This window comes from Chelmon rostratus, chromosome 4 (assembly GCF_017976325.1).
Source record: "Chelmon rostratus isolate fCheRos1 chromosome 4, fCheRos1.pri, whole genome shotgun sequence".
Classification (NCBI taxonomy): domain Eukaryota; kingdom Metazoa; phylum Chordata; class Actinopteri; order Chaetodontiformes; family Chaetodontidae; genus Chelmon; species Chelmon rostratus.
Window position 1 is genome coordinate 2555173 of NC_055661.1, and position 21964 is coordinate 2577136.

The following is a 21964-nucleotide window of genomic DNA, read 5'->3' on the forward strand; positions in this document are numbered from 1 at the left end:
TGTGAATGGTTTATAATAATGATAATAATAATAGTAACAAGAAGAATGCCTTTTGTCTCAGTAGGTTCATATAAAATGACATGATACATCATACACATCTTACTGGAACACGTAGATATTGCCATTGCGCAATACCTTATACATTGATGAGGTGTGTGTGTGGTGGAGCACGCCTCCTCTTTCATAAGCCTCCTCCTCACCTCCATCAGCTCACAGTCTGTCAGGAACTTACGCTGGTGCTATCAGGACTGTTCACTTGATACGGACACTGCAACTTTTCTCCAGTCATGATCCGGGTCTCTCTGCCCGTGTTTGTGTTGCTGCTGTTTTTGGTGAGTACAGAAGGAGTTTCCTGTCTCTGCTTTTTCTACTCTTATGGTAAATGGATTGTATTATATAGCACTTTTCTAGTCTGCCTGACAACTCAAAGCCTGGACACATGGTAGCTAGACCACCTGCACATTACAAGTATTAACACACTCACATGGCGCAGCTTGGGGTTCAGTATCTTGTCCCACAGGGAAATTAAGCTGTTTCCACCACCATATTGCCCAAGAGCCTATGAAGTTTTCAGAAATTCTTAATAAATAAGAAATTGCATCAACTTTTAAATCACCATTTCAAAAATAGTACTGTCCTGATGAAACATTGAGCCTAGGTGTGTTTACTCCCTCACATCATAGGCTAATTATCTTGTTCATGTTGACTTGAACAAATACTGTAGCTGGCTGCCATGACAACACAGATGTGGCCTGTGCTGTGAGGCACAGACATGGCATCATCTCTCATCCAACAACTTGGTAATATCTCATGTGAGTTTCTCCACATATAGAGTTGCAGCAACATGTTAAATCATCAGTCTAGAAAAAGTGAAGGCCCACAAGCCTCCAGTGAATCTTATTTTTAACAAATGAAGAATAGTTGAAGATGCGTGACCATTTCACCTAATCAGAGTCGGACACTGTACACTCTGACATGAATTGTATACCTGTGATTTATTTTGACAGCTCAATGACAGCTTTTTCTTATCATATCAACCATTTACAGATAATAAAAATGCACTTAAATCAGACAAGACACTTCATGATCTCTTGAAATGTCTCAAAAACTTTACATGAGACCCTTAGAGCGGCTCCTGCATCTCAAAAAGCCAAAGTGGTGCGTAATGTTACTGCACTCACTGAAATTAAAAAAATTCTAATCCTGCTAGTTTTAATATTGAGTTACTTGACTCCAGAAACACACAGCACAATATGCTGACTGTGGATCATACATTGAGCTTTTGCGGCACATTATTTCCGTTGGTCTTTTCAAATATCTTTCAGGATTATACAGCAGATTATAGACTACAGTTTATAATGCCTCCAGTTCATCAGGAATTCAGTGGCCGATTTCGACTAAAACAAGTTAACGTGTGTTACCGTTTCTGAACTAAGGCAGCTGTAACCTGGCTTTGTTGACTGACTGACCACAGTTATATTCCTTAAGTGTTTCTGAAATCAAGCCAATTTCAGACTGAACAGTTGAGGGGGTATGGTTTAGCATGCATGCAAGTGGTGACCCGTAAAGACAAATGGTTTCTGTCATGAATGCTGATTCAGTTTGTTCATTGTGTGTGTATGTGATGCTCCTGGTGAGTTCTTTCACACTAAAAGATGTGAGGCCACTCCCTTCTCTTTTTCTCATCATACCTCTTCTGTTATCCCGGCATGCCCATGCGTTGACTAAACAGTGGAGGCTTAGCTAAATCTGGGAGTGGCAGGGTGTGTGCCCTGCACACAAGCAGGTACACACAGTACCTGACAGGTGGATGCTTTCACATACAGGCTCTCACAATGTCTTAATCCATGCTGGGTTTTTCTCATGCAGACCTAGTAATGAGCACTCCAGGGGGAAAAAGATTCTTGTCAGCCTCCTAGCTGTAATAATGAGTTAAAACGAGCTTCTGACAGCTGCATAAGATATCCCTTGGCAGAGGAATGGAAAAAATGTCAGCAAGCTGACGCCAAAATGCTGCAGCTTCACTACTGTTTGCAGTACAGTGAACGTCCAACATCAAACTCAGATCACTAAAATATGGGAAACAGTGCAATGACCCACTGTTCATATGTAGTTCAACCTGTAAATTAACTGTGATAAATTTTTGCGAAAAATATCTAATCAAGGCTGATTCTATTTCACACTCTCCAGCAGGCTTCACCAATGGTCAAACACAGGGAAATTCTGTTTTTCCTTCTGCAATTTGGCATGATGTTTGAACACATTGAACAAGTTTGATGTTTTGCCATTCCGAGACAAGGTCTGATGACAGCTAAGTGTTAGCTAGAAAGGGTGTCATCATTTTCAACATGTAGAATGCTATCGTTGACTAGCCGGGCTGGCTATAGCAGCTCATCCTCTCAACTCTTCTCACACCGCTTGCTGCCCATCACGTTGCGGCCATTCTGGCATTCTTTCGCCATGCCGCAAAAGGCACGTGAAAAGGCAACAGTCAGTACTTACTGACTCACCACAGCAGCTCCACCCTCTGTCCAACTGGCAGGTCAGCTTAATTGAAGTTTGCAGGGGCAGCAGGAGGTGAGATATCTCTTCCCCTTCTTCATTTACATGAATGGGGTGTAAAAGGTCAGGTCTCAGGGCTGTCTGGGCAGAGACACATACAGACTGTGCTTGACGGACATCTAGCTGACTGTTCCATGTTGTTGCAGGTATTGGGTGTCTTTTATGAGTAGCTGCACTTTCTGATTCAGAACAGGAATACCTCCAGTCAAAACACATTTGGATGTAATATCTGTAATTCAAAATCAATGGACAAAATATCCAGAGAGTGTGACCTGATTGCATTAAGGTCTGTCTCAGATTTCCACCTCAGGGATGGACATTGGATGACACTAAATTCATTTCCTGGTGTATTTTACCTGTCAACATGTTATTTTAAACAAATTGACAGAGTTTTGAAAAGTGAATGTGAATGGTTAAAAAAGTCTATAATAAGCTTGATCTAATCGTCTAATCTAATTACTGGAGTTCAGTAGTCTTCCCTTTCAGCGATTAAATATATTGTAATGATTGATCAGTAAGAACACAACCTGGTTTGCCTCTTCAGAGCCCCAAATACAGCATCTTAACAGCCGTGCAGTCCTCTGCTAGCATGGTAAAAAGGCGTTAGCGAGTGGCAGAGTGTAATCATGTGAACAGAGAGTTTGATTCTGACACCAAATGAGGTCACCAACAAGACCTGGTTACCTGGTATGCTGACAATTCGTCAATGAACAGGGATTTGTGCCGTTAGCTCAGAACCAGCCTCTCGCTCAGACTAGCATTAAGTCCTGCTCCCCAAACTGGCAAGAAAACCACAACAGCCTTTAGCTCTCTGCCAATCACACAGTGAAGCCGGTCAGTCATGGCAGGTACCTATGACAGTCTCTGTGCTGACACCATCTGCAACGAGGTAATCTCAGTAACTGCAGTGAAACAGTCCTTTTTATCCTTCGCTCTCTGACACAGTGACACTCGTAGCAGCGGTTCCATTACAATAATTATATCCGTTTTGGTGTCTTTCTATGGAGGCAGTGAGCACGCAGAACTCATCTTTGTCACTGCTAAGCTGGCATATTAATATGAAATTTAGATTTACATAGACACCTATTTAAAGAGAACGACCAAGCAAAGATGACACATTTTATTTGGAGAGGAAAAATAAAGACTGTAGTGAGAATAATTATGCTTTCTGTTTTGCAGTTTTATTTTGGATACGAGGTATCAGCAGTGGGCTTTGGAACATACAGTCTATTAGTATTTTCTCTTCCCCCCTCATCTTAGCACAGGTATAAAGGACTAAACAACAACACAGTCAGATTTAAAATCAGTGCAAATGGTTGTACAATAGGAGCTTATGTACAAAGACAGTTCTTTGGTCTTAGATTGTTAAATAGAGTCTCAGCCTACTGAGATTCAGAGTCAACAGACTTTTGACTCAGCTGCAGGGTTATGACACACTGAGAAGGAAGGATTTTCCTATCTCATGTTCTAACTCCTCACAGAAAACTAGGGGTGTTCCTGCTTTGAGTCTGATCTGCTGTGCCACCCTCCTTTCAGAAACAGGGCAGCACACATTCATTCAGGACGGTTGTGCACGAATATAGAAAGACATTGTTGTTGGTGACAGTCCCAGGTTACTCCCAGGATGCACATTTAGTTTTTATTTTTTCTACAATTTTACACCATGCAGGGATATTTGATATCCCAACCTTAAGCCATATGCAGCTGTCTTTACATGTGTCATTCATACATTAATCTGTCATGTGAGGGTTCATTGTGAGGGATCTGTCTATTATATTCCCCTCCAGGCTGCTCTGGTAAAAGCTGTCTGGATTCCCCCGAGGAAACCACTGCAGGAAAATGTCGACTACACAGATCTGGAATCTGTTGCCAGGGTGAGTCAGTGCTCTTTGTCTTTAATCCTACCTGCTAGCTTTGACTGTGAGTCACTCACACATGTTTTGAATTTCAAACTTGATGTGTAAAAAAGCAGAAGCAATTTCTTTTACAAAAACAATAGAGGGTCAACCCTTAAAAGCAGTCAGTGCCGACAGCTCTTTATGGTAAGTAAAAAGGGAGAAGGCCCTGTCGTTACACAAGCACTGGCAATAGGTGGAGGGAGGAGACTGGGTGTCTGAATTGGACCACTCTTCCTGGTTGGAGGAACCGTTTTCTTTCGGGAAAGCTCCAAGTCACCAGCTGCGTTGTGACAGAAGTTTGAGTGCTTGTCTGCTGTCCTTCACTCACTCGATCACACCATGTCCGGCTCTCGTGCTTATCAGTTCTCTTCAGTCCGACACCTCTGTCTTGATTGTGTGATGCGCCTCAGGTGTGGGAGTGTTTAAATTGCCTGCCAGGCAAGGCAGAAAAAGAAGGAGACGAAAGAAAAACAACACACGCCAACAAATTTACATTGTGAAAATAACATGCAAAACACCAGCTTCATAGCTACACTTCATGACAGGTGCAACATGATATCCAAGCCTAAACGAAGAAATTGATTCCACATATAATATTTAATACATGTAATACAGAAAAATCCTGCACATACATGTCAAATGACATGTCCACAAAAAAAGACACAAACACCTGCAGTTCTGAAATAAGAAATAAGAAAAAAACAAAACACCACCAGTCACCAGAGGGAGCCACTGGAATATTTTCATCATCCTCAACACAGGGCAGACTGTCTTACAACAGACAAGCATCGGTAGGATGGAGGCCACTGCAGTGGAGAACAAGTGGCCAGAGTATAGGAGAGAGTTAGAGACAAATGCTTGAGGGCCAGAACTGACATGTGCTTTATATTTATGAGTGCTCAAAAACAAATAATGGTTAAAGTGAAATAAATACTTAATAACACTTTGCAAATAGTTCTTGATTTTCTGGTCTAAATGTTTTGAGTTGTTTCCTTCTGGTGTGCTGAAATGAATATGAATTAGACTGTGTTGAACTGAATCAACTCTTCTTCTCTGTGTTCCAGATTTATTCAGATCACGATAATGGCAGAGGGAATGTTCTCTACTCTCTAGAAGGCGTTGGTGCAAACAAGGAACCCTTCAATGTGTTTGTAGTTGATCCTATAACTGGAATGATTCGTGTGACCCAAATACTTGACAGGGAGGAGATCTCTATGTACAATGTGAGTGGTACATGACAGTTTCTGTCCTATTCTATTCTACTTTTTGACTTTGATGTCCATTTTCTCTTGCTAAGCTTCAGTATTTGCTGTCACACTGTCACAGGCTATTTATTCTTGTAAATGCACCTGCTAAGTCAGATGATAAAGACAACAACATTTGAGTTTTCTGTTCCAGCTGTCAGGAGTTGCTCGGTACCAAGACGGCAGTCTGGCAGAGGAGAACATCGAAATACGATTCAAGGTTGTTGATGAGAACGACAACCCTCCAGTCTTTGCACTCATCGAGCCCGGGGAGGTGGATGAGAACAGTCCTGCAGGTTAGTGTTTCTGTGATTGCATAATCCTTAAATAATAAATTAAAAAATCATGATGTGTATATGTATTGTCGTACAAAGGGTTACCACGTGCATTTAGCTGGTAAAGCGCCCACTGATCACTGCTAGGTTCCACAGCCCTGTTTAAAGTCTGCATCCCTGTTTAGTCTGCTAGCAGAGGACATCAGTGTTCCAACTTCCTGCCAGGTGATGCAGGAGTGGAGCTGGAACAAAAACCTGCAGCCACACAGCACTTTGTGGAATAGTTTGGACATGCCTGCTCTAACAGCGTACATGAATGAAAACACAAAAACGAGCATTAGCAAACCAAAAACCTGCCAGTTCCTTCCAACCCAATTTACCTGCCACCCAGGAGTCCCATGAACATTGTTGACATAAACCAACAATATTCGGATACAAAGGAATTAGACAATTATGGTACTTTCTTATATCATCCATAATCTACAGAGTGTTAATGAAAAAATACAATACCTTTTTATTACTACTGTTTGCTATTTTTGCTATTTTATTAGTATGTATATAATTTTTACTGCTTGCTATTCTTTATAGTCCTATTTCACAATTTTTCACTTATTTCACTGTGTGTAATGCTGCTGCTGCACTGAAATTTCCCATAGTATATCTATCGATCTATCTATCTATCTATCTATGAAAGGCATGTATGTATATTTGTAAAGTTAATCTCAACAAGTAAGCAGGCAATCAAGCAAATACATGAAAATAAAGCTAAAAGCCAGGTAATCACAAATATTTACAATAAGACAATAATTTTCTCCCATAGCTTTGACCAGCAAATCATTTTGTGTATTTGCATAGTTCTGTAGAAAGCTCCAGCAGCTTCCCTAACTAAATGGAGTTTAATGCCCTTGTAAGCTATTTTACAAAAAGTTATTCAACCATCTTCACTTCCTCCTGCGCCCAGTTTATAACAGATTAAGTTACATTTTGTGGCTATGAGAACGCCTCATACATATGGATGCACATGCACATCGGCGAGATTCACTGCCATTGCCGTGTTTTTTTCCTAAGGCCTCAAGGATATGCATACAGTTTTTGGGTGAGAAATGCTGGATGTAAGCATAACTTTTGTTTGTTTACATTTAAACTGTACAGAAGACATTTAAGTGTGATGGGTGTTTCATTTTATTTACAGGGACTCCAGTCATGAAAGTAACTGCGTCTGATGCTGATGAACCAGGGAACGAGAACTCTCAGATCGCTTATTCCATCGTAAATCAGAATCCGCCTGGTGACATGTTCTACATGGGCAAGGATGGAACCATCTATGTCAAAAATTCTGGTCTAGACAGAGAGGTATGGACTACACCAACACATCCACAGGTTAAATGCAGAAAGAAATTTCCCAGTTTGGGATTATTAAAAGTAAATAGACCCACTGTATGCTACCTGTCTAGAATTACTCCCACAGTGGCAAAGGTAGGACCTATTGGGGGACATACTGGAGCATTTAGTAGCAAAAGCCAGATATTACTCTGAAGAGTTAGGGGAGATTAAACCAGAGCTAATATAATTTAAAAAATAAAAATAAAACAGCTCCAAATAATTGGTGAAGTGCTCCATGTCTGCTGGCTGTGTTAAAAGAGAATCACTTTAACACCATAGTAACATATGTATGAGTCAGTGATGCATTTAGAGCTTGTAATGCTGCTCAAGAGCATTTATTCATTTCATTTCATTTTATTTTACCTTTATTTTTCTTTAACCTTTATTTTACCAGTTTAATCCGATTACTCAACGAGGGTGACCAAAAAAATTAAGTTATTGCTGCTGTTTTCACGACCATATAGTTTGCTCTAGCTCACCTTAAAGTACTTTTTAAGACACCATTATCTGTCTGTGTCTAAAGCCACTGTTACTGTGTCTCTGGCAACAAAGTTTTCTCCAAATGTTCATAAAGCTTTGCAAAGACAATGCCTAATGTTCCCCGACTTCATATCAACAACAAGTTCATGATTTCCTACCCTTTGATTACCATCATCCCGTGTGGAGAAATTACAGCCTGCTTGTTGACTCAAATAATTTTAAGAACATTTACCAGTGTAGAGCGTTTACTGTACCTTATATCTTGCAATACCTCAGTTTGTAAATAGTCACCCGACTCATTCAGTTGACACTTAGGTGCAAGATGTCTTGTCTTGGATGTTCACCAGGTCAACACCTTTGTGTCCTCTTCAAATACAATACCAACTGTTGCACTGATTTGTCCCAAATCCTTTGACATAAGTGCCTCTAACAGAAATCGTAACTTAAGTTGTGCATGAACCACATACCCTACATTAGACAGTGCTTCAAGGTACATGGCCTTGCCATCCTCTTGGAAACTGGCAATTTGACCAAATCACACAGCGAGTCTGGGTCTCCCCACTCTGGTCCTTTTGGCTGGACCAGACAATGACAACTTTGTTTGCTATGAATCCAATATTCTGTAAATTACTGCAAATGGGAGCATCACTTCTCTGTCGACCTTGCAACGTTATACAGTATAGTTCATAGTTCACCTCTCAGAATTCACATCTTACATTAGTCCCATTTCACAACAGTGTGCAACACATTTAAGTAATTTCTGACCATTTTCCACTTTCAGACTGCAGATCAGTACACTCTGACGGTGAAAGGTCAAGACTTAAATGGCAAACCAGGGGGAAATGCTGCAACCTCCACTGTTACCATTAAGATCCGAGATGTGAATGACAACCGTCCCACTCTGGAAAAAGAGCAGGTAGTTTTCTTTCTTACACTTTTCACCGTCAACATAGTCGTTGGTATACACATTTAATATGCAACTTTACGTATGAATGTATTGGCTCAAGAAAAAAATGGTTTTCACGACGGTGGCGTGATTTCACTGTTTTCTTTTGAGGTAAAATAGAATATATGACAATGTTGACATGCTTATGTCACAGATCACACATTAAAGTCAAAGAAATGTTAATCAACACATATTAAAAGAAATACTGCTGAAATGAACCCTTTTTTTTATCTCATAATGTGTTTTACTTGCAGTATGAGGGCAGCATTGAGGAGAACAAAGACAGTGTGGAGGTGATGAGATTTAAAGCAAACGACCTGGACTTGAAGGGTACAGACAACTGGGAAGCTGTGTATGACATTGTCAAAGGCAACGAGGCGGGGTACTTCAGCATTAAAACAGACCCCAATACCAACGAGGGCATCCTAATGCTTGACAAGGTACAGCAGCAACACAGCAGTGTGATCTCTTTTGTGGTAAATGCAGTCACCATGTTTGACAACAGAAGTAACTTGCCCATTATGACAGGAGTAGGGATAGACATGACTGGAAAAAATAGGGCCAGTGCCTGTACAGGAGGTACGGGTGGATATAACATGCTCCATCAATTAGCAATATACAGTATTTAAGGTGGAATTGGAATATAAAATCAGGACATAAAACACCTGTTATTACACAGTGGTATTTAAGAACATTCATTTGTCCAAAGGCCCACAATGTTCCCTGATAAAGCTACAAGCCCCAACAGGCAGTGGTTTAGAACGACTTTTAGGCGCAACGTGGAGTGTAACTTGAGATGATGCATCCATCGATCCATCTTCTGCCTCCTATCCCGGTCTTAGCTGACAGCAGGCTAAGAAAAGTAGCCAATATGTCCTCCTCCTTAGCCACATCCTTCAGGTCCTACTGGATTGCAGGGCATTCCTAAACCAGATTGGATGTGTTGCACCTTAAGAGTATTCTGGGTCTTGATCCATGTTCTCACCCACTTGGAACATCTTCACAGGGAGGGGTCAGGGAGATATCCCAATATCTTTCTCATTTTTTTAGGGTAAGCACAGCCACTCTGTGAAGGACCCATTTCTATTACCTGTATCTGATTAATTTCGTTATCATTCAGAGGTACACAAAAACTAAAAGGCTTCCTCCTAACTTTTGATGTTGCTGGGGCCCCCTCGTCCAACACCTAACAAATGGGAACCAGCACCCTGGTCTGCTAGTCCAGAGGCAATGTCCCTGACTTTTGTGCAACATTGAAAAGACATGCCAACCAAGACAGCCCATAGTATGCAGAGTCATCAACATCTCGTCTTGGACTAAAATCCAGCCTTGTTGCCACTGCGGAGCTTTTTGCCTATCTTAGTGACCATCAAAGAAATGGACAAGGCTAGAAAAGGCAGTACATCCAGCACTGCCTTTTCTATGTCTGTCTTCCTGACACCTGTCTGCTGCTTCAGGAGAACCCTGGGCCAACAAGCCTTAAAGGACTCCCTCTTCAGCTTAACAAACTCCCTCACCACTAGTAGCCACCAGCTGGTTCTTTGGTTACCAGGTCTGTCTGGCAGTTCCTTCCGCCACCTTTATGTAAAGTTTGTACCAGATGGCCACCAGTTGACATTTTGTCTCCTCTATTTACCAGAGTGTCCAAGACATACAATTGCAGGTCTCATGACACAACTCCAAAGTCGATCATCAACCTTTGGTGGTTTTGATGTTCTGCTACAAGGTACACTTATGAACCACCAAATGGTTGAACATTGTCCAAGTCTAATAACAAGACACCACTCTGGAAAAACCCCACAAGCCTGTAAAATGGGGGTAGCTCTGATAAAGGAAGTCAGGCCTTACCCAGGAGTTTAGTTCTAGAGCTGACAGTTTTTTTTTTTTGTTTGTTTGTTTGTTTTTTTACCTCGGGTCAGCACAACTAGGCCCTGGCCTGTTCCCAATTGGGAATGCAAGTGACCCTTATGTCCAGTCTTGCAAATGCTGGGCCCCCAAAGCAGGGGCACCACACCATATCTTGAGGCTGAGCCTGACCAGGTTCTATGGGCATAGGACCAGTGTTCCTAGTTCAAAAAGAAGCCATTTCACAAAAGTTTCAGAATCACTCTCAGTCTGACTGGTCACTTGGGACAAATTTGCAGAGAGTGATCATAGAGGAGCCATTGCCCTCGACAAAATAGCTCCCAGGGTCACGAGTGTAAGCAAACCCTTCCACCACCTTAATGTGACAATTCTATATAGTGACAATATAGTGACCTGGTATTGACAAATGTTAATATCTTTTATTGTTATAATAATAATATGCGTTCATAGTGTTTGTGTGTGTCATTTTACAGGCTGTGAATTATGAAGATGTGAAGAACATTGACCTAGGAATAGCTGTGAGAAACAAGGCTCAATCGTATAATGGATCTGGGGGTGGAGCAGGCGGTGGAGCAGGTGGTGGAGCAGGCGGTGGAGCAGGTGGGGGAGGGGGAGGAGGGGGTGGAGGCGGCGGAGGCGGCGGAGGCGGCGGAGGGGGAGCATGGGGATCAACATGGAAAACCTATCCAATCAAAATCCACGTGAAGAATCAGCCTGAGGGTCCCAGTTTTGCCCCCAAGGTCAAAGCTATTCCCATCTCAGAGGGAGGCTCCATCAACATTAATGAAGTTATTGCCACATACGCTGCAATAGATGAAGACACTGGGAAACCAGCTGAGAATGTCAGGTCAGTGCATACAGAATTATATACTCATGAAAGCTGCTGCATTTAAAACTACAACGTCAGCTTCATTTCCTGCATGCAATGATAACAACTGACACAGATAGTTTCTGCTATAGGTATGCCAAGGGCTCAGACCCTGGCAACTGGCTGACCATCGATCCAGAGACGGCTGAGATCAAACTTAACAAGATGCCTGACAGAGAGTCTGAATTCCTGGTCAATGGGACATATATTGCCAAAGTACTGTGCATTTCCGAAGGTACACACTTCTTCTCTGTGTCTGCTCTAGCTTCAGATGTTATACAGGTCAGACTAGTACTCTGTGAAAGGTATGACACATCAAGCTTAAAAGTCTAAACTCTGCTATCGACTTCAACAAGTATTTACCTAATATAAAAATATGAAAGTTATCAATGAAAAAAAAAACTATGACACTGTTTACTAATCTCACAGACTTTCCAATAATGGAGATAAAACATAAAGTTTACTCTGAGAATGGCTCTGGAGCAATGGTCATTGAGTAATAAAATATTGTTTTGGGAGCACTGATGAAAAACTATTTTATGCTATTTTGAAATTTTCATCTACCCAGCTGCTAAATGAAAATAGGATTAGGATTCACCATCTGGGGACCATTAGCATCCACAACTAATGTAGTGGAAATCCAGTATTTGTATTTAGTGTGTTATGGAACATCATCAATCAGCCATTATTGTCTGTGGTGAATAAACACATACGGCTTAATTAGTCCAATAAACATATATAAAGAAAGGAGAAAACTTAAGTCACCTTCAATCCGACTGCATCATCTGGTCCTATCACGAGCAGGGAAAACAATTGTGTACACCTGTTGTCCACCAGCAGGGGGAGTGAAGTGCTTGTCCCTGAACTTGTCTCTGAAGAATGGAAATTAAAAAAGGAAATGTTAAATTATCTGTTCTTATTTCTGTCTTTCCACCTCAGACGAACCTGATAAAACAGTCACCGGCACCATAGCCATCCAGGTGGAAGATTTTAATGACCACTGCCCCACACTGACCAGTGACATCCAGACCATGTGTACCACGGATGATTCTGTTATTGTGAATGCTAAAGATGAAGATTCATTCCCTAACGGACCTCCTTTTGAGTTTGAAATTGTCCCAGAGGGCACTGAGGGCAAATGGCAAGTGGAGCATCTGAATGGTGAGGAGAATACTGCCAATTATTTGAAAGTAATGGTAGTCAGATATATAAACATACAAATAGATATAAAGCTAGAAATGTATCAACATGAATTGGTGTCTGCCAAACTCACTGCTTGATTTTTTTGGTTGCTTTAAACTTCACCAATAACAGGGTTAATAACAGGGTTTGACCTTAAAACTCTGAAACCTTGTTTTTAAGATAGAATGTGGAAATGCCAAATTTAAGCGTGAGTCTTACCAGAGTACTGTTAGTTTTGGAGTAAAGCATATTGATTATCTACACTTTTGATATTTTTGTCTTGTTGCTGGCAGACACTGCTGCTATCCTGAGGGCCCAGGAGTCCATGTGGCCTGGTTCCTATGAGGTGAAATTTGTGGTGAAGGATGAGCAGGGCCATGCCTGTCCAGAACCACAGACAGTGAAGGTCCAAGTTTGTACCTGTGAGGATGGAGTTCTGTGTGGAAAACGAGGCTCCAACGGCCAGTCCAGCAAAGAAGCAGAGTTTGGACCTGCAGGCATTGGACTGCTATTCCTGGGCCTGCTGCTCTTACTTCGTAAGCATGATGTGATGTTCATTCTCATGAAGGCTCACGCAATCTTGACATGTTGCCATTGCTGAAGATAATCCCTAGACAGGCTGAGTTCAAGTTTGGGCTCAAGTTTAATTTAAACCAAAGATAAAGCCAGAAGGAATGATTCACAGCCAAGACCAAAGCGAGGTTGAATGTTTTTTCAAATGTAAACTAATATTTAAGGACTTTGTTAAATATCAACAGAATTCTAAATTAATATGTAAGACACCAATACCTAAAAGCTGTAGCTGTAACCCCATGAGAAAACACAGAGGCATCCAAACCCTCTACACCAGACATGTCGATCCTATTCCATCATAGGCCGTGTGACTGCAGGTTTTTGTTCCAACCAATCAAGGGATCACAGCTGAAGACTGAGATCAGCTGATTAAATGAGTCCAGCCTGGTGTGCTCCTCCTTGGTTGGAAGGAACTTGCAGCCACATGACCCTTTATGGAATAGGTTTGACATACCTGCTCCACACTGTCTTACAGATAACGGATTTTGAGCACCTGAAAGTTTGGATTCAAATCTGAAATATTTCTCTATATCATATTAAATGTCAGATAAATAAGATAAGATAAGATAAGATAAGATAAGATAAGACAAGATAAAACTTAATTTATCCACAGCCAGGGAAATTTAGGCATTACAGCAACATGCGATAGCAGTGGGAAGAAAAATAGAGAACATTTGAAAAAGAAACAAAATACAAAATAAAAAGAAGACTATATATATATATGTACATATTAAACAAGCAAAATGAAATTTCGACTATATAGAAGAAAAAATAAAAAATCTGGAAAAAGTATGTATTGCTCCAGTAGCTGTGGAAAAAAGAACAATGTATGCTGTCTTCAAATAAAAAAAAAAAATAGTGTTACTACTATTGCACAGAAGAATAAAATACACAAAACAATAAATGATATGTAATATTGCACAAAATGTGAAAGGAAATATATAATATTGGACAAAAGTATGGATATGAGCGTAATTTGTCAAACAACATCAACACAGTCTTATGTTAGGTGATGCTGGAGTTGAATAATCTGACAGCTGTTGGTATGAAGGACCTGCGGTAGCGTTCCTTCTTACAGGGTGGATGCAGCAGTCTGTTACTAAAGGAGCTGCTGAGGGCCCCCACTGTGTCATGCAGAGGGTTTCCATGATGGATGTCAGCTTGGCTAACATCCTCCTCTCACCTACATCTTCAGTGGTGTCCAGAGGGCAGTCCCGGACAGAGCCAGCTCTCCTGACCAGTTTATTAAGTCTCAGAGCTTCCGCAGCCCCAGCAGACCACTGTGTAAAAGACTGCAGATGCAACCACAGAGTCATAGAAAGTCCTCAGTAATGTCCAACATACTCCAAATGACCTCAGTCTTCTCAGGAGATGGAGACGACTTTGGCCCTTTCTATGCCGCGCATCAGTGTTAGTGGACCAGTCCAGTTTATTGTTTAGGTGTACACCCAGGTATTTGTACTCCTCCACAATCTCAATGTCAAATCCCTGGATGCACACTGGAGTAGTCTGTGGTGCTTTCCTGCAGCCATGCAGCCAGGTGACAGTCTACTCCAACTCTGTCCAGCCTCCCCCTCAGCAGTGACGGTTGGATTGTGTTGAAAGCACTGGAGAAGTCAAAAAACATGATCCTCACTGTGTTACCAGCGCTCTCCAGGTGGGAAAGAGAGCGATGGAGCAGGTAGATGATAGATGAACTGGGGGGAATGGAGGGGATGCTGAGAGGCAACAGCGTCTGGTCTGGGCTCTGGTGGATGGGGGAGGGAACAGGGTTAGAATCAAACCTGTTAAAAAAAAGGTTCAGCTCATTAGCCCATTCCCAATCTCCAGATTCTGGGCCCCTGCTGTTGTTGCTGCTGTTGCCCGAGATGGTTTTCAGGAGCCCTCCAAACCTCTCTAGCGTTCAGGCGCTGCTCCAGCTTCCTCTGACAGCTCTCCTTGCCTTTCCTGATCTCTCTTTCCAGCTCCCTCTGCACTCTCTTCGACTCAGTTCAGTTCTGTTGTCCACACAAAAGTTAATGTAGTCTGAGATACATGTTGTCAAACTGTCAATGTTCTCCCTGTGAGGACTGCACAACACTTCCAAGTCGGTGGTGTCAAAACAGTCCCTCAGTGCCATACTGGATTCACATACCTAATGGTTGGCTGTTGTTTACTCACCAAAGGTATGTAAGTAGGTTGCAGATGAACCAAGTTGTGATCAGATCTGCCCAGTGGGGCAAGGGGTGAAGAGCTGTAAGCATCCTTGGTGTTTGCATACATTAATTCCAGTGTTTTATTGTCTCTGGTGTGGCATTTGACATCCTGGGTGAAGGTGGGCAGAGTTGAGGACAGGGAAGCATGATTTAGTCTGGTTAGCGCCGTTAGCTTATCTTATTCTGGACAGATCTTACATTCCCCATAATAAGAGACGCTATAGATGGTTTATACTGTTGTCGCTTGTCCCAGCACTTAACTCCAGCTCTGCATCCCCTTCTCCGTCACCGTATGTCCGCGGGGATCTCTGGTCTTTCCGCTGGGAGTACACCGGTGTTGCACAGCACTAACAGCTGGTCCCAAGTGTAAACAGTGGCTGAATGGGTCACCCGATGTCCACAATAGAGTAAAAAGCAAAGTTTTCACATCATTGTGAATGTTCAACCAGTTACGAGAAAGCAAAAGGTGTAATGGGAAAATTAATTAACTTCTCTGAGATGTCTCTAATTGTAGACATGGTCGTGGGTCTGATTAAGGATTATCGAAAGAAAGAGGTTATAGAAAGACCTAGTGGTGATAATAAAGTATGATATGGTGGCCTTTTACAAGAGATGATATAACTAGATTATATGTGTGCCAGATAAATTGAAACTGCACCTCTTTTTTTCGGTGACCCCACCACCACTGCAGTCCCTACATCACACCATGTTGTTGTTGTTTTTACAGTCATTCCTCTGTTGCTGCTCTTCTGCCAATGTGGGGGGGCTGCGGGTCTGCCAGGGGGCTTTGCTGAGATGCCTTTCGACACCAAATCACACCTCATTAACTACCGTACTGAGGGCCAGGGAGAGAACACGGTAAGACCAACATATTTACTTTTTAAACACATGACCACTACTGTTGAGGACAGGAATGCTGCCATACATACTGGACACTTGTTATTAAGATGATGTCTGCTTAAAAGCTGTATGAACTGATTTTTGTTGACTCTGTTCTAACATTTGGATCACTGGTTTGTGATAGGAGGTGCCACTACTGAACATGCCAACTCAACAGGATGGAGATATGATCAAAATGGATATGGGCACAGTAAAAAATGTTTCAGCAATGGCGCCAATGGCAGGGTTGGATTTCCAGAAATCTGTCACTTCCATGGATGGGATGAATGGGGCCATCTATACAGATGGTCTTTCGAGTGGCCACAGAGAAGGAACATGGGGGATGATGAACGCGGCAAGTGGCAGTGGCCTCTACTCTGGGTTTGAGGCCAGAGAATCAAGAGTAGGTGGAGGACTTTATGACGGAATGGCTCTGCCAGACCATTTCCTGGGACAGTACTATTCTCAGGTGAGGTATCATGGTTTCTACCCTTTATTTTCTTTATTCTTTTTCATCTTCTGTAACTCATTGTAGGAAATGCTCAGTTGCAAATGTCTTTGCCATAACAGCTCTATACTTGTCCTGTCAATTAAAACAAAGGTTAAGTTTGACCTTTACTCTTCAGAATTTATTTTAAAGGCCTGTGAATATTCTCATTCATCCAGGTCATTGTAAGCTTTAGGGCATTCAATCGTTCGCAACTGGACCTTGACAGTTTGTCTTAGAAGACGTTTCGCCTCTCATCCGAGCAGGCTTCATCAGTTCGTACGCAACCAGACTAGATAGGACAGCTCTAGTCCAATGCAATGGTGTTAGGTTCAAGTATTTATCCCCTGAGTGAGACCAACCCACAAAAAACAAGAATGGTATCACTCTATTGTGAGGCAAACGATCCCCCCATTAAGGCGGGGTGGGGTGCAACCCTTTGATCTCAACGACAGTCGTTAGCCTCGTTAGTGTCCCATTGTTGTCATTGGGAGGCTCCTGGAGCCAGTGATGTCCACATTGGAGAGAACAGGCGCCTCCATATTGGGGTTTACAGAAAACCTACTCACACAGACCAGTACCTCCTTTTTGACTCACATCACCCACTGGAACACAAACTAGGTGTTATCAGAACTCTACAACACAGAGCTGATAATGTTCCAACCAGCCAACAGGCAAGGGACAAGGAACACAAACACCTGAGGGGGGCCCTCAAAACATGAGGTTATCCCAGCTGGTCCTTTGTGAAAAGTTTAGCTGCTTCCAGAAAGAACAGGGTGACAGAGGAAGAAAAGAGGGACAGATGACATAACATCGTCATTCCATATGTGTCTGGTGTATCAGAGAAGCTCAGGCGTATCTTTAACAAACACAACATCCCGGTACATTTCAAACCTGGGAACACTCTCAGACAAAGGCTGGTGCACCCCAAAGACCGGACACCTCACACTCAGAAAAACAATCTGGTGTATGCAGTCCAGTGCAGTAAGGAATGCACAGACTTGTATATTGGGGAAACCAAACAGCCACTGAGCAGACGCATGGCACAACACAGAAGGGCTAACTCTTCAGGGCTGGACTCAGCTGTTTACCTGCATCTCAAGGAGGAAGCACACTCCTTTGAGGATAAAAATGTGCATATTCTGGACAGAGAAGACAGATGGTTTGAAAGAGGGGTAAGAGAAGCTATCTATGTCAAGGTTGAAAAACCATCTCTGACTGTACAAAAAAGTTTTGTATTCATTTCCCCTTTGTGTCTTTGATCCAAATCTCCCGGGCTTTTGGGTCTTGACAGCCAATGAGCAAAAGATTTTTGTGCAGCAGAGTTGCAGTTTCAGTAGAAGGGACCTAGTCAGGCTCAATGTGGCAGAACAGTGAGCTGCGGTTCTGTGTCCCTGACACACCAAGCCAACAGTTGCCGACATACAATGCTGTCCTTTCATCTCTCCCTAAGAGATTCAAAGATTTAGCCTCTAAAAACAAACAACAAAGCCATTCACACATGGCTCCAGGAGCCTCCCAATGACAACAATGGGACACTAACGAGGCTAACGACTGTCGTTGACACCAAAGGGTTGCACCCCACCCCACCTTAATGGGGGGATCGTTTGCCTCACAATAGAGTGATACCATTCTTGTTTTTTGTGGGTTGGTCTCACTCAGGGGATAAATACTTGAACCTAACACCATTGCATTGGACTAGAGCTGTCCTATCTAGTCTGGTTGCATACGAACTGATGAAGCCTGCTCGGATGAGAGGCGAAACGTCTTCTAAGACAAACTGACAAGGTCCAGTTGCGAACGATTGAATGCCCTAAAGCTTATTTTAAAGAGCCCTTTGAGCTAACTAACTTCCTGTGTGTTAATGGACATACCAACAGCTCTTAAGCACCGCCACTGTTTTACACCAGGATGACTGATTAGGTTTTGATGTCATACTAATAATTTGATTTTAGTTTTTTTAATGTCCAATTTAGTATTTTGATACGGCTGCATTCATTAAAAGTTGAACTAAAATACTGTTTGCATCGTGAATGCAAAACAAAACAGTCAAGCCTTGTTCAGTCAACAAAAAAGTAACTGTAGTGATGATTTCCTTTTTTTCTCCCAACAGAAAGTGTCCAGTGGAAGCGAGAACCTTGCAGTGAAGGATGATCTTTTGGTTTATGACTACGAAGGCCAGGGCTCCTCTGCTGGCTCAGTGGGCTGCTGCAGCCTCCTGGAGTGTGACAATGACCTGCAGTTCCTCGATGACCTTGGGCCAAAGTTCAAGACCCTGGCTGAGGTATGTGGAGGCAAGAAGATCCCAACTGAAGTAACACATGCATTCACTCCTCCACCAGCTGCATTAGTCAACACTCAGAGCTCAGTATCAAGTGTGGTGACTGCCCAACAGCTGCCCCCTCCACCCCAGCTGCAGCCGACTGTGCCCAAAACAGAGCAGACTGTGGTCAGGGAGACATCCGGGCATTCTCAGATGGTGAAGGAAAGCACGGCCACAGTAAGACAAGGGACGACCAAAGTGAAGAAAGGAATAACAAATCAAGGCCAGATGCTTCTGCTACAACAGCAGCAGCCTGTCTACTACACCACCACCCCTGTGCTGCAGCCGATGCCCTATGTAGTCCAGCCACAGGTTCAGAACACCGTGCTGCTAGCTGAGGCACCAGCCACCAACCTGCAGGGCATGGTACTGGTTAACAGCACCCAGACTGGGCCTGCCCAAGGTGTGGTCGTACAGGGACAGACTGTGGTGTCCAGTGGACAAGCACAGGGCCCTGGCATGATGCTGGTGGAGAGGAGTGGGCTCCAGGGGGCTGGTGCCAATATGATCCACACTGGCAACCTACCTGGCTCCCATGCCATGATGGTCGTGGAGGGCAAGGTACCTGCAGGGTCAATGAAAGTGCTGAAAGGAAGCCAGACCTGCTTCGTGCCAGGGGCCACTCTACAGCCTGGAGGGCTTTCAGGATCTCAGAGTGTCCTGGTGGTCGGAGGGCCAATAGACAACGGAGGGCAGCTGGTGCAGGAGGCAGGAGGCCTGTCCCAGATGAGTGATATCTCTGGATCTCAAAGAGTCCTCTACAACAACGGCAACACATCCACTGGCTCTCAGAGCATCGTATTGGGTTCATCTACCACCACGGTGAGCACAGCCCCCACACAACAGAAGGCTGTGATGTAAGACAAATTCAGTGAATTGTGATGTTGGAAACGACATTATTTAACGCAGTTCAAACTTCTGGTGAGGCAACCTGTCAAGAATATTTATGAGAGACACCCTGCATGCCCATGTCAGTTTAATGCTGGAGGGTGTGCTGCAGCTGTTTGATAAATAATGAAACTACATGTACGTGCATGTTCATCCGACAGATTCTATTTGACACCAGAGTGCATGTTAACAACTTTTATGTAGGATAAAAAAAGACCATGATAGTTGATATATATCTATGTATTTGTAGTTTTCTGAAAAAAAAAAAAAAATTCCAACCAGACTTTGGATTCAAACACATTGCTGCCCCCCATTGCTGGCTCAGTCCACTCCAGCAACAAGATACCTATTTTGCATTATTATCAGTTGAAAATTTTTGTTTGTCCAATACTTTGGTTTATGCCAAATGTCTGCAAAACTAATGGCATTCCCATCAGCTTCAGCTCTACATTGTGCTTGGTTCTAATTAGCAAATGTTAGCATGCTAACATAGTGAACTAAGATAGTGGACATACTAAACACCTGCTAAATCTCACCATTGTTAGATGTAAACGTTATTTCGGCGAGGGACTGGTTGTCACCACAGCTACTGGCTGGTGATGTCGTTGTTCTGTCTTTGAATCGACGGAAGCAACCCTTCTACTCAGCTACCTGCTTGTGCCATACACAGGCTACAATCCAGCTACTATAATCTCATGTAGCTATACTATGTCTTAAAATAGAAGAAATTGTTCGTAGGATGAGATTATACATGTTTGGGTAACCTAAGGGTTTGCCCTTTTAAAACAATAAAGAGCAGCAAAAGCTGTTGGCTGTCTGAAAGCACCCTTAGTCTTGTTCTTCATGTAAACTTGTTTTACATGCAACATGCACAATATTTTTTACTAAATTGCTTTAGAAATAGAAAATATATACGTCGGCTATCTGAATAACAACTCAAGGTCAATCTTGTATTACAAGATTCCTGTCAACATGATCAGTTGTGTTTATTTTGTATTTCATTTTTTTTGCTGATATCAGGATCTTGAATAGTATTTCATAAGATTGTACATTATGTGTGTTTGTGAAAGGCATGGGATGAGCAAGGCAGGTGGAGTGAATGGTGCGCCTACCATGGGTGGGTTTCTGTGGGTTATAGAGGGGCAAGCTTTGTGGTTATGTTCAGAGCCTCTGTTGTATTATAACGACTAAACATCCTGTGTACAACCTTGGGACCAATAAGCAGCCTATGACTTACAGAGGTGTCTGTCTTAAGCAACAAACTGTACAGAAACTGTTGGTGTGTTTAATTGTATTTTCCTTTATGTGAGCAAAAGTTTTCGTTTGATATTTAAGTGCTGTGTGTCAGGGTTCAGTCACTGTACTGAAGATGGTTTCTAGACAGAAACATATGACTTTCTTGGGGCGATCCAAAGAAAAGACAAACATGTAAACATCAATTTCTGCTCATTTGCACTTTGGTTTCTTGTGACCCGGCTTGATCTTAACATGTTTAATTTACATTTAAGGATTTTTTTTAATGTCTCATGATTTGCTTGTTGCTCTTAAATGAACTACAGTAAAAGTTTCATGTTGGACAAAATCTTTTTTTACCAGTCACTGTCACAGTGTCATGAGTTGTGCTATTTAATTCCAAATTACTCTATGTTCACACCGATTTAAACTCTGAACCTTCAATCAATGCTTTGTTTTTGTTTTTTTTTTTTTTTTGTTTTGTTTTTTTTGTCTTAATTGTACTGTATGTAAATGTTCTTGGTTATCCAATGGTAAAAAAATAAGGGTTCATTTATTACCATGCAGTCAGGTGCTTATGTGCTGGAATACATTTTGACCTAATGTCAGGCATGTCTAACAGAAAGCATTTGTCTCATGATCGATGGCTTTAATAAACTCTTCTGTATGGAACACTTCTGGT

General features: G+C 42.4%; 1 protein-coding gene across 1 annotated transcript; it reads left to right on the plus strand.

The window, feature by feature from the left end:
* Nucleotides 1-221: 221 nt before the first annotated feature.
* Nucleotides 222-21726, plus strand: LOC121605049 (desmoglein-3-like). Its single transcript, XM_041934784.1, has 14 exons — nt 222-332; nt 4350-4436; nt 5525-5683; nt 5859-6000; nt 7172-7332; nt 8624-8758; nt 9043-9228; nt 11128-11501; nt 11615-11757; nt 12462-12683; nt 12998-13240; nt 16200-16330; nt 16497-16820; nt 18952-21726. The coding sequence occupies exons 1-14, from the start codon at nt 288-290 to the stop codon at nt 20020-20022; spliced, it is 3423 nt and encodes a 1140-aa protein (XP_041790718.1). The 5' UTR covers nt 222-287; the 3' UTR covers nt 20023-21726.
* Nucleotides 21727-21964: the final 238 nt, after the last annotated feature.

What these genes read in the sequence shown, in the direction of transcription:
- LOC121605049 (XM_041934784.1), top strand. Translation starts at nt 288, where the DNA reads ATGATCCGGGTCTCTCTGCCCGTGTTTGTGTTGCTGCTGTTTTTG. An exon ending in GCATCCTAATGCTTGACAAG is followed by an intron (nt 9,229 to 11,127) that starts GTACAGCAGCAA and finishes GTCATTTTACAG; the next exon opens with GCTGTGAATTATGAAGATGT. An exon ending in TGGGACAGTACTATTCTCAG is followed by an intron (nt 16,821 to 18,951) that starts GTGAGGTATCAT and finishes TTCTCCCAACAG; the next exon opens with AAAGTGTCCAGTGGAAGCGA.